Consider the following 18,114-nt stretch of genomic DNA (forward strand, 5'->3'; position numbering starts at 1 on the left):
AGCATCCGCCAACTCCTGGACAGTCTGTGGTGCAACGTGGTGTTGGTGGATGGAGCGAGACATGATGTCCCACATGTGCTCAATTGGATTCAGGTCTGGGGAACGGGCGGTCCATAGCATCAATGTCTTCCTCTTACAGGAACTGCTGACACACTCCAGCCACATGAGGTCTAGCATTGTCTTGCATTAGGAGGAACCCAGGGCCAACCGCACCAGCATATGGTCTCACAAGGGGTCTGAGGATCTCATCTCGGTACCTAATGGCAGTCAGGCTACCTCTGGCGAGCACATGGAGGGCTGTGCGGCCCCCCAAAGAAATGCCACCCCACACCATGACTGACCCACCGCCAAACCGGTCATGCTGGAGGATGTTGCAGGCAGCAGAATGTTCTCCACGGCGTCTCCAGACTCTGTCACGTCTGTCACATGTGTTCAGTGTGAACCTGCTTTCATCTGTGAAGAGCACAGGGTGCCAGTAGCGAATTTGCCAATCTTGGTGTTCTCTGGCAAATGCCAAACGTCCTGCACGGTGTTGGGCTGTAAGCACAACCCCCACCTGTGGACGTCGGGCCCTCATACCACCCTCATGGAGTCTGTTTCTGACCGTTTGAGCAGACACATGCACATTTGTGGCCTGCTGGAGGTCATTTTGCAGGGCTCTGGCAGTGCTCCTCCTGCTCCTCCTTGCACAAAGGCGGAGGTAGCAGTCCTGCTGCTGGGTTGTTGCCCTCCTACGGCCTCCTCCACGTCTCCTGATGTACTGGCCTGTCTCCTGGTAGCGCCTCCATGCTCTGGACACTACGCTGACAGACACAGCAAACCTTATTGCCACAGCTCGCATTGATGTGCCATCCTGGATGAGCTGCACTACCTGAGCCACTTGTGTGGGTTGTAGACTCCGTCTCATGCTACCACTAGAGTGAAAGCACCGCCAGCATTCAAAAGTGACCAAAACCTCAGCCAGGAAGCATATGAACTGAGAAGTGGTCTGTGGTCACCACCTGCAGAACCACTTTATTGGGGTGTCTTGCTAATTGCCTATAATTTCCACCTGTTGTCTATTCCATTTGCACAACAGCATGTGACATTTATTGTCAATCAGTGTTGCTTCCTAAGTGGACAGTTTGATTTCACAGAAGTGTGATTGACTTGGAGTTACATTGTGTTGTTTAAGTGTTCCCTTTATTTTCTTGAGCAGTGTATGTGTCTCTAATGTGGTCATACATTTGGCAGGAGGTTAGGAAGTGCAGCTCAGTTTCCACCTCATTTTATGGGCAGTGGGTACACAGCTTGTCGAGAGAGAGCCAGGTCTGCCTATGGCGGCCTTTCTCAATAGCAAGGCTATGCTCACTGAGTCTGTACATAGTCAAGGTGGTGTACTCTCTGTTTAGGGCCAGATAGCATTCTAAACTGATTGAAGTCTTTTTTGCCAGATCCTAATTGGGATGTAGAGTTTTATGTTCCTTTTGAATTGCGTAAAAGGCCCTTCTTGCCTTGTCTCTCAGATCCTTCACAGCCCTGTGGAAGTTACCTGTGGTGTTGATGTTAAGGCCGAGGTAGGTGTTACTCTTTGTAAGGTCTAGGGCAACAGCGTCTAGATAGAATTTGTATTTGTCTTGGCTACTGGACCTTTTTTTGAAACAACATTTTTGTCTTACTGAGATTTACTGTCAGGGCCCAGGTCTGGCAGAATCTGTGCAGAAGATCTAGGTGCTGCTGTAGGCCCTCCTTGGTTGGTGACAGAAGCACCAGATCATCAGCAAACAGTAGACATTTGACTTCAGATTCTAGTCGGGTGAGGCCGGGTGCTGCAGACTGTTCTAGTGCCCTCGCCAATTCATTGATATATTTATGTTGAAGAGGGTGGGGCTCAAGATGCATCTCTCTCTCTCTCTCTCTCTCTCTCTCTCTCTCTCTCTCTCTCTCTCTCTCTCTCTCTCTCTCTCTCTCTCTCTCTCTCTCTCTCTCTCTCTCTCTCTCTCTCTCTCTCTCTCTCTCTCTCTCTCTCTCTCTCTCTCTCTCTCTCTCTCTCTCTCTCTCTCTCTCTCTCTCTCTCTCTCTCTCTCTCTCTCTCTCTCTCTCTCTCTCTCTCTCTCTCTCTCTCTCTCTCTCTCTCTCTCTCTCTCTCTCTCTCTCTCTCTCTCTCTCTCTCTCCCTCCCTCTCCCTCCCCCTCTCCCCCTCTTCCCCTCTCTTCCCCTCTCCGACTTACTGTAGTCGGTGCCTGTGAGCTGGGCCAGCATGCGGAAGGAGCGTGACTGGGTGGTGCCTGTGCGGGGCTGCCAATCCTGAGTGTCCTCGATCAGCCTCTTCTTGCTGCGGTCGTTGGGGATGAACATGGGGATGCCATCCACCCGCAGACCGTGCCTAGTACACACCCCACGTCACCACAACGTTCCAACAACGTTAACAACAACGGACCATGCCCAGTACACACCCCACGTCACCACAACGTTCCAACAACATTAACAAAACAAACCATACCTACACACACACAGACATGGCGTTATCACAATGTTGAAACCACCATGACGTGAACCCAGCGACGGACAAGCGAAGAATGACAGACAATAATTAGAAACCATGATTATTCAACTTACGGATGGACACACTACTATGGACACACAGTACGCATCTAGCAGATGATCATCCTTAAGGTTTAGTGTTGGCTCCTCAAACACACACACACAGTACTATTTACAAACAACAAACTAGAACCCTATATCCCTGGTCAAAAGTAGCACACTATGAAGGGGATAGGGGGCCATTTTGAATGCAGCCCATGTCATATTCAACCGGCATACACTACCGGTCAAAAGTTTTAGAACACCTACTCATTCAAGGGTTTTTATTTTGACTATTTTCTAGATTGTAGAATAATAGTGAAGACATCAAAACTATGAAATAACACATATGGAATCATGTAGTAACCAAAAAAGTGTTAAACAAATCAAAATATATTTTATATTTTGAGATTCTTCAAAGTAGCCACCCTTTGCCTTGATGACAGCTTTGCACACTCTTGGCATTCTCTCAACCAGCTTCACCTGGAATGCTTTTCCAACAGTCTTGAAGGAGTTTCCACATTTGCTGAGCACTTGTTGGCTGCTTTTCCTTCACTCTGCGGTCCGACTCATCCCAAACCATCTCAATTGGGTTGAGGCCAGGTGATTGTGGAGGCCAGGTCATCTGATGCAGCACTCCATCACTCTCCTTGGTCAAATAGCCCTTACACAGCCTGGAGGTGTGTTGGGTCATTGTCCTGTTGGAAAACAAATGATAGTCCCACTAAGCCCAAACCAGATGGGATGGCGTATCGCTGCAGAAAGTTGTGGTAGCCATGCTGGTTAAAAGTGCCTTGAATACTAAATAAATCACTGACAGTGTCACCAGCAAAGCACCCCCACACCTTAACACCTCCTCCTCCATGCTTTACGGTGGGAAATACGCATGCAGAGATCATCCGTTCATCCACACCGCATCTCACAAAGACACGGCGGTTGGAACGAAAAATCTCCAGTTTGGACTCCAGACCAAAGGACAAATTTCCACCGGTCTAACGTCCATTGCTCGTGTTTCTTGGCACAAGCAAGTCTCTTATTATTATTGGTTTCTTTGCAGCAATTCGACCACGAAGGCCTGATTCACACAGTGTCTTCTGAACAGTTGATGTTGAGATGTGTCTGTTACTTGAACTCTGTGAAGCATTTATTTGGGCTGCAATTTCTGAGGCTGGTAACTCCAATGAACTTATCCTCTGCAGCAGAGGTAACTCTGGGACTTCCATTCCTGTGGTGGTCCTCATGAGAGCCAGTTTCATCATAGCGCTTGATGGTTTTTGCAACTGCACTTGAAGAAAGTTCTTGAAATTTTCCAGATTGACTGACCATCTCTTAAAGTAATGATGGACTGTATTTTCTCTTTGCTTATTTGAGCTGTTCTTGCCATAATATGGACTTGGTCTTTTACCAAATAGGGCTATCTTCTGTATACACCCCCCCCCAACTACCTTGTCACAACACAACTGATTGGCTCAAATGCATTAAGAAGGAAATAAATTCTACAAATTAACTTTTAACAAGGCACACCTGTTAATTTAAATGCATTCCAGGTGACTACCTCATGAAGCTGGTTGAGAGAATGCCAAGAGTGTCCAAAGCTGTCATCAAGGCAAAGGGTGGCTATTTCAAGAATCTCAAATATAAAATAAAACTTTTTGGGATACTACATGATTCATAGTTTTGATGTCTTCACTATTATTCTACAATGTAGAAAATAGTAAAAAATAAAGAAAAACCCTTGAATGAGTAGGTGTTCTAAAACTTTTGACAAGTACTGTATGTCCTCTATAACATGGCTGTCTAACACCATGTCAATATGTCCTCTATAACATGACTGACACCATGTCAATATGTCCTCTATAACATGCTGTCTGACACCATGTCAATATGTCCTCTATAACATGCTGTCTGACACCATGTCAATATGTCCTCTATAACATGACTGACACCATGTCAATATGTCCTCTATAACATGCTGTCTGAAACCATGTCAATATGTCCTCTATAACATGCTGTCTGACACCATGTCAATATGTCCTCTATAACATGACTGACACCATGTCAATATGTCCTCGATAACATGACTGACACCATGTGAATATGTCCTCTATAACATGACGGACACCATGCCAATATGTCCTCTATAACATGGCTGTCTAACACCATGTCAATATGTCCTCTATAACATGGCTGACACCATGTCAATATGTCCTCTATAACATGACGGACACCATGTCAATATGTCCTCTATAACATGGCTGTCTAACACCATGTCAATATGTCCTCTATAACATGACTGACACCATGTCAATATGTCCTCTATAACATGCTGTCTGACACCATGTCAATATGTCCTCTATAACATGGCTGTCTAACACCATATCAATATGTCCTCTATAACATGCTGTCTAGTGACCAGCGGTCAAACAGGCTGGACCATAATGCATCAGTCTCTTACTTCTCGTGTTGGTAAATCTGTTGATCATAGAAAGCTTGATCATCTCTGTAGGGGGGAGGAGGAGGAGGAGGAGGAGGAAGAGGAGGAGGGAGGAGCAGAGAGGAAGAGGAGGAGGAGGGAGCAGAGAGGAAGAGGAGGAGGAAGAGGAGGAGCATAGAGGAAGAGGAGGAGGGAGGAAGAGGAGGAGGAGGGAGGAGCAGAGAGGAAGAGGAGGAGGAGGGAGGAAGAGGAGGAGGGAGGAGCAGAGAGGAAGAGGAGGGAGGAGAGGAGGAGAGGGGGGAGTAGTAGATGACAGAGAATGGACAACAAATGACAGGAGAAAGAGAGAAATACTGTTAGATGAAGAATTCTGAAGAATTAATGATTAGTCAATGATTAATGAACTATGTTACTACTGCTAAGAGAAAGACCTTCACTAATCATTACTGACCACTAGCTCAGCTACTGACAGGAAAACAATGATTTAACATTCAAGTAAAAAGGAAGTAAAGAGAATTTACTGACTTCTCATCCATCTGAGGAGGGAAAGAAGAGAGGAGGGAAAGAAGATGGGGGGTAAAAAGGTCAGTTTGGAAAAACAAGATGACAACAGCTTGGAAGAACTTTTCAAATCAACAATAGTTGCAGAGACCAGTCAACAGTGAGGAGACAGAGTTGTTGTGGGATGCAGAGAATCATGCAGTGAGGAGACAGAGTTGTTGTGGGATGCAGAGAATCATGCAGTGGGGTGAACACACACACAGGCTTTCATTGTTGACGGGTTCGTGCAGAGAGACGCACAGCATGGGGTGTTCTGATGACGCTGACTCAGTGACTTTTGACAGGAAACGCGCAGGCAGGCCAGTGTCCACGTCTTCCTCTCACCGATCTACAACGGATCCGGTTCAAGTTGACGTCTGTATTGACTGTCTGCCTAACTTCTAAAACGATTTCTTTATCTCGCCTTTGTTTAACCAGGTAAGTCATTTAAAAACACATTGTCTTTTACAATAATTAACTGGCCTGTATATTTAATCCCATCAAATGGTGTACAATTCCAATATGATGACCGCAGAACATAACTTCTTTATGACCAACTGGAAAGCCAAATATGTCCAATGCGCACACACTTCTATAACAACGCAGTAATAATGGTGTGTCATTGGACTGATGCATCATGGCAGCAGGGTAAGCTCTGTGCAAATACACCAGACCTAGCTAGTCAAAATACAGAATAATAATCAAGCATTGTGTCAACATCGATGACAGTTTGGAAACTAGAGGTAGCTAAGCTAGCGTTAGTTTGGTACCTTGCCGGAACCAATGTAACCAGCCTGAAAACAATGACCAGAAACTGCAGTCATTTTCAATATTCTTAGCAATGATTTAGGAGTCCATGTGACAGTATTAGTTAGGCAGCCACTTGTTGTTCTCTTATTGAAATAGAACTTCAGTTCATGAAAATAACTAGCCAGCTAGACAACGAACGAAACAAGCTAGCCAGCTAGCTAGCCCTGTTGCCCCAAGCTAACGTTATAAGCAGCAAGCTAGCTTCATCTGGTTAGTGTGGCTTGACTGAACCGGGTCCGACCATTACCGACAAAATACAAAAACTCTCTTATAAATTAGGGGTATTTTAGATGATGACATCGAGCTAGATAAACTAAGCGAAAAAAAGAAACATCCTCTTACTGTCAACTGTGTTTATTTTCAGCTAACTTAACGTGTAAATATTTGTATGAACATAACAAGATTCAACAACTGAGACATAAACTGAACAAGTTTCACAGACATGTGACTAACAGAAATTGAATAATGTGTCCCTGAACAAAGGAGGGGTCAAAATCAAAAGTAACAGTCAGTATCTGGTGTGGCCAGCAGCTGCATTAAGTACTGCAGCGCATCTCCTCCTCATGGACTGCACCAGATTTGCCAGTTCTTGCTGTGAGATGTTACCCCACTCTTCCACCAAGGCACCTGCAAGTTCCCAGACATTTCTGGGGGGAATGGCCCTAGCCCTCACCCTCCGATCCAACAGGTCCCAGACGTGCTCAATGGGATTGAGATCCGGGCTCTTCGCTGGCCATGGCAGAACACTGACATTCCTGTCTTGCAGGAAATCACGCACAGAATGAGCAGTATGGCTGGTGGCATTGTCATGCTGGAGAGTCGGGATGAGTCTGCAGGAAGGGTACCACATGAGGGAGGAGGATGTCTTCCCTGTAACGCACAGCGTTGAGATTGCCTGCAATGACAACAAGCTCAGTCCGATGATGCTGTGACACACCGCCCCACAACATGACGGACCCTCCACCTCCAAATCGATCCCGCTCCAGAGTACAGGCCTCGGTGTAACGCTCATTCCTTCGATGATAAACACGAATCCGACCATCACCCCTGGTGAGACAAAACCGTGACTCGTCAGTGAAGAGCACTTTTTCCCAGTCCTGTCTGGTCCAGCGATGGTGGGTTTGTGCCCATAGGCGACGTTGTTGCCGGTGATGTCTGGTGAGGACCTGCCTTACAACAGGCCTACAAGCCCTCAGTCCAGCCTCTCTCAGCCTATTGCGGACAGTCTGAGCACTGATGGAGGGATTGTGCGTTCCTGGTGTAACTCGGGCAGTTGTTGTTGCCATCCTGTACCTGTCCCGCAGGTGTGATGTTCGGATGTACCGATCCTGTGCAGGTGTTGTTACACGTGGTCTGCCACTGCGAGGACGATCAGCTGTCCGTCCTGTCTCCCTGTAGCGCTGTCTTAGGCGTCTCACAGTATGGACATTGCAATTTATTGCCCTGGCCACATCTGCAGTCCTCATGCCTCCTTGCTGCATGCCTAAGGCACGTTCACGCAGATGAGCAGGGGCATCTTTCTTTTGGTGTTTTTCAGAGTCAGTAGAAAGGCCTCTTTAGTGTCCTAAGTTTTCATAACTGTGACCTTAATTGTCTACCGTCTGTAAGCTGTTAGTGTCTTAACGACCGTTCCACAGGTGCATGTTCATTAATTGTTTATGGTTCATTGAACAAGCATGGGAAACAGTGTTTAAACCCTTTACAATGAAGATCTGTGAAGTTATTTGGATTTTTACGAATTATCTTTGAAAGACAGGGTCTTGAAAAAGGGACGTAACTATTTTTTTGCTGAGTTTAGTTAGCTAGCTAAATATAGCTACTGAAACAGATGTAATTTTGATATGTTTTGGGGGGAGAACATTGTTTGCATCCACCAGCTAGCAAGCTTTTTTTCTGACCAGCACTGTCCCAGAGTCTGCCTCATTTGGCAGCGGCAGTTGCGCAAGACAACACTTTACCAGCATCATAGCATACGTAATGGTGAATCGCTATTAGATATGAAATATGAGTGATGGTGTAATCAATGTGTAATAACTACGTAAACCATTTATGAACGTGTTAAATGACTATGTGACTACGTTCAGTCATATTCAGGTCCTGATTGGTCAACAAGCTTATTTGATCTGACAAATTGTGTTACTTGACGTGCATATTTTTGAAAACGCAAAGACCCAAAAGGCATTCCGTACAATGCTGCCTTGTAGTAAGTGACAGATTAGTTCTGAACAGGAATAGTAGGACTCTGTATGATTTAGCCCCTGTCATAAGGAAACAGCTGTGTGAAGGAGTCGCAGTTTAGAAATCCTCCCGAATAATGTGGAGGGCAACCTAATCCACAAACATACTGGAGGAAGACTTCTGGAGGACAGACCACTCCATTAAACTGAAGAACACTACCTGTGTCTTTAAAAACTGTTCACAACAACTTTGTACTGCTCCTTTAAAACCGTTCACAACAATTGTATGACTCTTCATAAAATGAGATTCAAATGGTCTTATAAAGAACACTGGTTGAATGTGAAGCTTTTTCATGATAGAGTCACCTGTTTCTAGTGTTATACACCCCTATTTCTCTCTCTCTCAGTATGCTGTGCTTGAGACACAGAATACAGATGTGGCCTTAACCGTTCATAACAACTTCATGACGCATCATAAAAATAAAAATAAAGTTGAATTTGAGTAAACTAGTGTTGCTAATGTTTCTAACCTCTTTTCTATGAAGTGTTTTAGACCGTGAAAGTATGAGAGCTATACGGATCAGGCTTGATCAGGTCCATGTGACTTCTCCAAGTAAGGCTAGTTTGGTAACGCAGCACCGCCACAGTGAAACCATTCTGACAGCTCAGCAGATTCTACGGGAGGGGTCCTGAGCACAGCCCGGCACGGCACGGCACGGCTAAATGCAGCCACAGACAACATCAAGACCTCGCCAAAAAAGTCAGACCTTAAAACCCATCCCTTCCCCAACACACCACGGTGACCGTAAACCAAGTATCAGGCATGGAACAAGGGTTGCAAAATCCTTCAAACTTTCCCCAAATTGCCTGGTTATCCAGAAATACCTGATCAGAGGATTCTGGATTTCCTCCTGATTCCAGGAATCTTCTAACCGGATTTGTAAAACCCTGGATATTTCCCCCCTACCTGGAACAGTAACACCTGGTCGGACCACCCTGTGCCGTTTAAGGTCACCCTGAAATAAACCAAGTCTGCATACTAAACGGCCCCCCATATTTTCTATTTAGTGCACTACTTTTGAGTGTACAAAACATTAAGGACACATTCCTAATATTGAGTTGCGCCTGGCACCTACCACCATACCCCGTTCAAAAGGCACTTCAAATCTGTTGTCTTGCCCATTCACCCTCTGGAATGGCACACATACACAATTCAATTCTCAAGGTTTAAAAATCCTTCTTTAACCTGTCTCCTCCCCTTCATCTACACTGATTGAGGTGGATTTAACAAGTGACATCAATAAGGGATCATAGCTTTCACCTGGATTCACCTGGTCAATCTATGTCATGTAAAGAGCAAGTGTCCTTAATGTTTTGTACACTCAGTGTATAGGGAATAGGGTACCATTGAAGACACAGACCAAATCATGTTATACACTACTCCCCTTACAGAAAAAACCACATGATTTCACATGTGGAAAATCACATGATTCTCAAGTGAAATTCCACATGTAAACTCATGTGAAAATGTGTTTTTTCACATTTGATAACATGGAACTACACACGTGAAGACACGTTATCGCATGTTGCTTTACATCAGATTACGTGACCACATGAAATTCATGTGTTTTTTTTCCCCATAAGGGTCCTTTCAGACGACATAGAACATCTGCTGTATAGAACCGACCATTTAAGATTAGAAACCCTAGTAAAGCAGAACCGACCATTTAGATTAGAAACCCTTGTAAAGCAGTATACAGCTTTTCTATTCTGCCTGTGGTGTGTGTCGTGTGAACACTTGACTACAGTCCTTGGCCGGTTCGAAAGTAGAGGAAATAAAACAACTGCTGAAAGCCATGACTTGTATGTCAGACATGATGTCAGCCTTACATGTTACAGTTTGGTTAACGGAACGAAACAGCAGGCCAGAGATGAAGCAATGTATTACCCCAATATGGTACCCTATTCCCTATATAGTGCACTACTGTTGACCAGGGTGGTACCCTATTCCCTATATAGTGCACTACTGTTGACCAGGGTGGTACCCTATTCCCTATATAGTGCACTACTGTTGACCAGGGTGGTACCCTATTCCCTATATAGTGCACTACTGTTGACCAGGGTGGTACCCTATTCCCTATATAGTGCACTACTGTTGACCAGGGTGGTACCCTATTCCCTATATAGTGCACTACTGTTGACCAGGGTGGTACCCTATTCCCTATATAGTGCACTACTGTTGACCAGGGTGGTACCCTATTCCCTATATATAGTGTAATACTGTTGACCAGGGCCCTCTGGTCAAAGGTAGTGCACTATATATGGAATAGGGTACCATTTGGGATGCAACCCTGGACAGAGGCATTAGAAATAGGGGGCGCGCTGAGTTCCAAAAACATCCCCGGGGTGCGGGACGTTCCCCAATGATGGAAGGGGGGCCTGAGTGAAAAAGTTTGAGAACACACCACTGTTCTTCCTACCAGAACTAAATGAGGAAGCAAAAGACTGAGAGACTGAGAGACTGAAGGACTGAGAGACTGAGAGACTGAGAGACTGAGAGACTGAAGGACTGAGAGACTGAGAGACTGGGAGACTGGGAGACTGAAGGACTGAGAGACTGGGAGACTGGGAGACTGGGAGACTGAAGGACTGGGAGACTGGGAGACTGAAGGACTGAGAGACTGAGAGACTGGGAGACTGAAGGACTGGGAGACTGAAGGACTGAGAGACTGAGAGACTGAAGGACTGAGAGACTGAGAGACTGAAGGACTGAGAGACTGAGAGACTGAGAGACTGAAGGACTGAGAGACAGAGACTGAGAGACTGAAGGACTGAGAGACTGAGAGACTGAGAGACTGAAGGACTGAGAGACTGGGAGACTGAAGGACTGAGAGACTGGGAGACTGAAGGACTGAGAGACTGGGAGACTGGGAGACTGGGAGACTGAGAGACTGAAGGACTGAGAGACAGAGACTGAGAGACTGAAGGACTGAGAGACTGAGAGACTGGGAGACTGAGAGACTGGGAGACTGAAGGACTGAGAGACTGGGAGACTGAGAGACTGAAGGACTGAGAGACAGAGACTGAGAGACTGAAGGACTGAGAGACTGAGAGACTGGGAGACTGAGAGACTGGGAGACTGAAGGACTGAGAGACTGAAGGACTGAGAGACTGGGAGACTGGGAGACTGGGAGACTGAAGGACTGAGAGACTGGGAGACTGGGAGACTGGGAGACTGGGAGACTGGGAGACTGAAGGACTGGGAGACTGGGAGACTGAAGGACTGAGAGACTGAGAGACTGGGAGACTGAAGGACTGGGAGACTGAAGGACTGAGAGACTGAGAGACTGAAGGACTGAGAGACTGAAGGACTGAGAGACTGAGAGACTGAGAGACTGAGAGACTGAAGGACTGAGAGACAGAGACTGAGAGACTGAAGGACTGAGAGACTGAGAGACTGAGAGACTGAAGGACTGAAGGACTGAGAGACTGAAGGACTCAGAGACTGAGAGACTGAGAGACTGAGAGACTGAGAGACTGGGAGACTGGGAGACTGGGAGACTGGGAGACTGGGAGACTGAGAGACTGGGAGACTGGGAGACTGGGAGACTGGGAGACTGGGAGACTGGGAGACTGGGAGACTGGGAGACTGGGAGACTGAAGGACTGGGAGACTGGGAGACTGAGAGACTGAAGGACTGGGAGACTGGGAGACTGAGAGACTGAAGGACTGAGAGACTGAAGGACTGAGAGACTGAGAGACTGAAGGACTGAGAGACTGAGAGACTGGGAGACAGAGACTGAAGGACTGAGAGACTGAAGGACTGAGAGACTGAGAGACTGAGAGCAGAACTCTTGGACCTTTTACACAGACATTCAGATTGTTGCTTAGAGACGTTAACACAGGAATAATGACTACACTGTGGAGAGAATGTTCTCTCTCTCTAGCCAATAAGACAAAGAGAATGTTCTCTCTCTCTAGCCAATAAGACAAGAGAATGTTCTCTCTCTAGCCAATAAGACAAAGAGAATGTTCTCTCTCTAGCCAATAAGACAAAGAGAATGTTCTCTCTCTAGCCAATAAGACAAAGAGAATGTTCTCTCTCTAGCCAATAAGACAAAGAGAATGTTCTCTCTCTAGCCAATAAGACAAAGAGAATGTTCTCTCTCTCTCTAGCCAATAAGACAAAGAACGCTATCTCTCTAGCCAATAAGACAAAGAGAACGCGATCTCTCTAGCCAATAAGACGTAGTTAAAGCATTCGGCTGATTTTATTTCCTGTATTCTACTCAACAGTCTGCTCCCAACGGACCAGGAGAAGGCCTCTTCTGATCAGATCATCAATCATACTACAACTTAACCTTCCCTCTTAAAAAGGTGCAGTCAGCAATTTCTACTCCCCAGAGAGTTACCTGAATGACTCAAAGCTGAAATGTATACTTAAATCAACCTTCCACAGGAACCCAGAGTGAATTGTTTAATTAAAATACCGTGAAAACATTTGGTCTGTTCTCTCCCAGCGGAGGCGTTGTGTTTGCATGTGTGTTTGCATGTTTGTTTGTTTGTTTGTTTGTTTGTTTGTTGTGTACCTACCCGTTGTGTGGCTGTAGCATGCTGGCGCGGGCCGTTGAGGCTGGGGTGTTTACTTTAGGGGCGTACGCCACCGGTTTAATGACCGTGTTACCGCCTCCCGGCGTGAATGGCCGCGCCATCTTGTTGATAGCGGTGCTGGGGGCAAAGGAGTATTTGGGCTGAACGTAGGTGGGGGCGAGCGAATCCTACAGGGTGTGAGAGAGAGAGAGGGAGACACAGGGGCAAAAAACCACAGCAAATAACATGCAGTTAGACAAACACACGTGTGCATTGGCCCTAGCTAAGCATACTGCACTGCACTGCACACAGCAGAGTGTATCAATCCCATATCTGTTGCTTGGAAACCAGCTCAGTTAGCCTAAACATGGCTCATAACATCATAACTACAGTAATGTGTTGCACGAACCGGGCCTTGCCAAGACCAGCTCTGTCTCTCTGTACGGAGGGAGGAGAGGCTGAAGACGTGTGAACACCCAACTGGCTTACCTCATGGGGCCGCGTCCCAAACGGTACCCTATTCACTATACAGTGCACTACTTTTGACCCATTGACTACCCCATAGTAGTGCACTATATAGGGAATAGGGTGCCATTTGGAAAGCATCTATGTTTATCTTGGAAAGCTGGGGTTTGTCCCACTGAAGTCCTTTCTCGGTCTCTGTTAGCTCGGCTATGACACTTAACACTTAAATTATTTTTTAAATGTTCACTGAACTTTGAGTTGCACAGTGTCTTCTTCAGCTTGGATGTCTCATTGTGTCAGAGTTGTTATGATATCATGATGTCCATGTTTACTTGTACTGTCTTCAACGCAAAAAAATAATACTGCATTTCTATAATAGGGCTTGAACTATGAACTTTGCGTGATAACGAATACATTGGGTTGAAATGAAAAATGTTGTTATCATAACATGATGTCGCCTTTGACACATTCTCGAGAGTCTGGGATTACGCAATGCTCTTCAGGGCCACACACATTCACGTGTATAAGGAATACTAGAATAATTTCATTCAACAAACATCAAACTTATAAACGGTCCTGCTGCTTTATGCAATGTGTGCTATGAACCAGCTGACAGCCTGATGGGGGATTGAATCACAATGACTGAATAAATTTAAATGCAAGGTGATGGTGTAGGTTGTTGAGAGATGCCACTAGGAGCCAAACACAAAGTGAATTCCTCTCATCAGACAACACAATGCAATTTAACAGCCTGTAACAGCCTGTAGGGAAAACTGTCTGTAAGCACTGTCATAGACAGGCTAATATATCATAGTGCACTACGGACCAGATAGGACTGTTTATTCACTGCCCAGTGAAGACAGGGATCTGTTGATTCACATTGCAGAAGCATCCACCGTCAGAGGGGTGAGGTTAAGACAACACAGACATTAAAAACGCAAATCTGAAATGACACCCTTTTCCCACGTGTAGCTTACTACTTTTGACCTGAGCCCTGATAGAGTAGTGCACTATATAGGGAATAGGGTGTTGTTTGGGATGCAAGGCAGACACTCTTACCTTCTGATCTCCACCCACATGGAAAGCTCTGAAAGAAAGATTGGAAAATAGTGTTAGAAAATATAAAAGTTAGAATGACACAGTGGTAGATCCTATAAAAACCTTCATTTATACAGAACTAAGATAGAAACGCAACATGTAAAGTGCTGGTCCCATGTTTCATGAGCTGAAATAAAAGATCCCAGAAATGTTCCATATGCACAAAAAGCTTATTTCTCTCAAAATGTTGTGTACAAATGTGTTTACATCCCTGTTAGTGAGCGTTTCTCCCTTTGCCAAGATAATCCATCCACCTGACAGGTGTGGCATATCAAGAAGCTGATTAAACAGCGATCATTACGCAGGGGGCCAGTATGAGGGTTAGCGCTCAGGTTCGAATGAAAGGCGGCCGGTGGGAGAGATACCATATGTAGAGTTCCCGAAAGTACTCTCGCTCAAAACCATGAAGAGGAATAACTCAAGGAGGCCCCGAGATGCAAAAATAATGTTATAAAATGTAATCCGTGCTCGAAAATAATACAAAACGTGAAAGTGCAAGGTGCTATTAAAAGCGGCCTTCTGCCGTCATCAGTACAAACAAATTTAAAAAATATTTACTTCAAAAACACCTGCTGTGCGTAACAAGCAAGATAGTTAATTAGAGACTGACCTTGTATGTTTCTTGTGGTGTAGTCTACAGGCACCGGCAACAGCAGTCCCACTGCCGCCTCTCTGAGCCTGTAGTCTACAGGCACCGGCAACAGCAGTCCCACTGCCGCCTCTCTGAGCCTGTAGTCTACAGGCACCGGCAACAGCAGTCCCACTGCCGCCTCTCTGAGCCTGTAGTCTACAGGCACCGGCAACAGCAGTCCCACTGCCGCCTCTCTGAGCCTGTAGTCTACAGGCACCGGCAACAGCAGTCCCACTGCCGCCTCTCTGAGCCTGTAGTCTACAGGCACCGGCAACAGCAGTCCCACTGCCGCCTCTCTGAGCCTGTAGTCTACAGGCACCGGCAACAGCAGTCCCACTGCCGCCTCTCTGAGCCTGTAGTCTACAGGCACCGGCAACAGCAGTCCCACTGCCGCCTCTCTGAGCCTGTAGTCTACAGGCACCGGCAACAGCAGTCCCACTGCCGCCTCTCTGAGCCTGTAGTCTACAGGCACCGGCAACAGCAGTCCCACTGCCGCCTCTCTGCGCCTGTAGTCTACAGGCACCGGCAACAGCAGTCCCACTGCCGCCTCTCTGAGCCTGTAGTCTACAGGCACCGGCAACAGCAGTCCCACTGCCGCCTCTCTGAGACTGTACCGGCAACAGCAGTCCCACTGCCGCCTCTCTGAGACTGTAGTCTACAGGCACCGGCAACAGCAGTCCCACTGCCGCCTCTCTGAGCCTGTACCGGCAACAGCAGTCCCACTGCCGCCTCTCTGAGACTGTACCGGCAACAGCAGTCCCACTGCCGCCTCTCTGAGCCTGTAGTCTACAGGCACCGGCAACAGCAGTCCCACTGCCGCCCCTCTGAGCCTGTAGTCTACAGGCACCGGCAACAGCAGTCCCACTGCCGCCTCTCTGAGCCTGTAGTCTACAGGCACCGGCAACAGCAGTCCCACTGCCGCCTCTCTGAGCCTGTAGTGTACAGGCACCGGCAACAGCAGTCCCACTGCCGCCTCTCTGAGCCTGTAGTCTACAGGCACCGGCAACAGCAGTCCCACTGCCGCCTCTCTGAGACTGTAGTCTACAGGCACCGGCAACAGCAGTCCCACTGCCGCCTCTCTGAGCCTGTAGTCTACAGGCACCGGCAACAGCAGTCCCACTGCCGCCTCTCTGAGCCTGTAGTCTACAGGCACCGGCAACAGCAGTCCCACTGCCGCCTCTCTGAGCCTGTAGTCTACAGGCACCGGCAACAGCAGTCCCACTGCCGCCTCTCTGAGCCTGTAGTCTACAGGCACCGGCAACAGCAGTCCCACTGCCGCCTCTCTGAGACTGTAGTCGACAGGCACCGGCAACAGCAGTCCCACTGCCGCCTCTCTGAGCCTGTAGTCTACAGGCACCGGCAACAGCAGTCCCACTGCCGCCCCTCTGAGACTGTAGTCTACAGGCACCGGCAACAGCAGTCCCACTGCCGCCTCTCTGAGCCTGTACCGGCAACAGCAGTCCCACTGCCGCCTCTCTGAGCCTGTAGTCTACAGGCACCGGCAACAGCAGTCCCACTGCCGCCTCTCTGAGCCTGTACCGGCAACAGCAGTCCCACTGCCGCCTCTCTGAGCCTGTACCGGCAACAGCAGTCCCACTGCCGCCTCTCTGAGCCTGTAGTCTACAGGCACCGGCAACAGCAGTCCCACTGCCGCCTCTCTGAGCCTGTAGTCTACAGGCACCGGCAACAGCAGTCCCACTGCCGCCTCTCTGAGCCTGTAGTCTACAGGCACCGGCAACAGCAGTCCCACTGCCGCCTCTCTGAGCCTGTAGTCTACAGGCACCGGCAACAGCAGTCCCACTGCCGCCTCTCTGAGCCTGTAGTCTACAGGCACCGGCAACAGCAGTCCCACTGCCGCCTCTCTGAGCCTGTAGTCTACAGGCACCGGCAACAGCAGTCCCACTGCCGCCTCTCTGAGCCTGTAGTCTACAGGCACCGGCAACAGCAGTCCCACTGCCGCCTCTCTGAGCCTGTACCGGCAACAGCAGTCCCACTGCCGCCTCTCTGAGCCTGTAGTCTACAGGCACCGGCAACAGCAGTCCCACTGCCGCCTCTCTGAGCCTGTAGTCTACAGGCACCGGCAACAGCAGTCCCACTGCCGCCTCTCTGAGCCTGTAGTCTACAGGCACCGGCAACAGCAGTCCCACTGCCGCCTCTCTGAGCCTGTAGTCTACAGGCACCGGCAACAGCAGTCCCACTGCCGCCTCTCTGAGCCTGTAGTCTACAGGCACCGGCAACAGCAGTCCCACTGCCGCCTCTCTGCGCCTGTAGTCTACAGGCACCGGCAACAGCAGTCCCACTGCCGCCTCTCTGAGCCTGTAGTCTACAGGCACCGGCAACAGCAGTCCCACTGCCGCCTCTCTGAGACTGTACCGGCAACAGCAGTCCCACTGCCGCCTCTCTGAGACTGTAGTCTACAGGCACCGGCAACAGCAGTCCCACTGCCGCCTCTCTGAGCCTGTACCGGCAACAGCAGTCCCACTGCCGCCTCTCTGAGACTGTACCGGCAACAGCAGTCCCACTGCCGCCTCTCTGAGCCTGTAGTCTACAGGCACCGGCAACAGCAGTCCCACTGCCGCCTCTCTGAGCCTGTAGTCTACAGGCACCGGCAACAGCAGTCCCACTGCCGCCTCTCTGAGCCTGTAGTCTACAGGCACCGGCAACAGCAGTCCCACTGCCGCCTCTCTGAGCCTGTAGTCTACAGGCACCGGCAACAGCAGTCCCACTGCCGCCTCTCTGAGCCTGTAGTGTACAGGCACCGGCAACAGCAGTCCCACTGCCGCCTCTCTGAGCCTGTAGTCTACAGG

At 48.2% G+C, this 18,114-nt stretch overlaps 1 protein-coding gene across 1 annotated transcript in view; it reads right to left on the reverse strand.

Moving 5' to 3' along the window:
* The window catches only part of LOC311114317 (PDZ and LIM domain protein 7-like), a 101,503-nt gene that overhangs the window by 24,037 nt on the left and 59,352 nt on the right, over positions 1-18,114 (reverse strand). Inside the window, exons 4-7 of the mRNA XM_084189580.1 lie at positions 14,638-14,665; positions 13,117-13,301; positions 5,018-5,062; positions 2,211-2,365 (exon numbers count right to left, since the gene is read on the reverse strand). Of these exons, the coding sequence (XP_084045706.1) occupies positions 2,211-2,365; positions 5,018-5,062; positions 13,117-13,301; positions 14,638-14,665 (413 nt within the window). The remainder of the gene's footprint in view (positions 1-2,210; positions 2,366-5,017; positions 5,063-13,116; positions 13,302-14,637; positions 14,666-18,114) is intronic.

Source organism: Coregonus lavaretus (genome assembly GCF_964263955.1).
Source record: "Coregonus lavaretus genome assembly, contig: HAP1_SCAFFOLD_646, whole genome shotgun sequence".
Taxonomy (NCBI): domain Eukaryota; kingdom Metazoa; phylum Chordata; class Actinopteri; order Salmoniformes; family Salmonidae; genus Coregonus; species Coregonus lavaretus.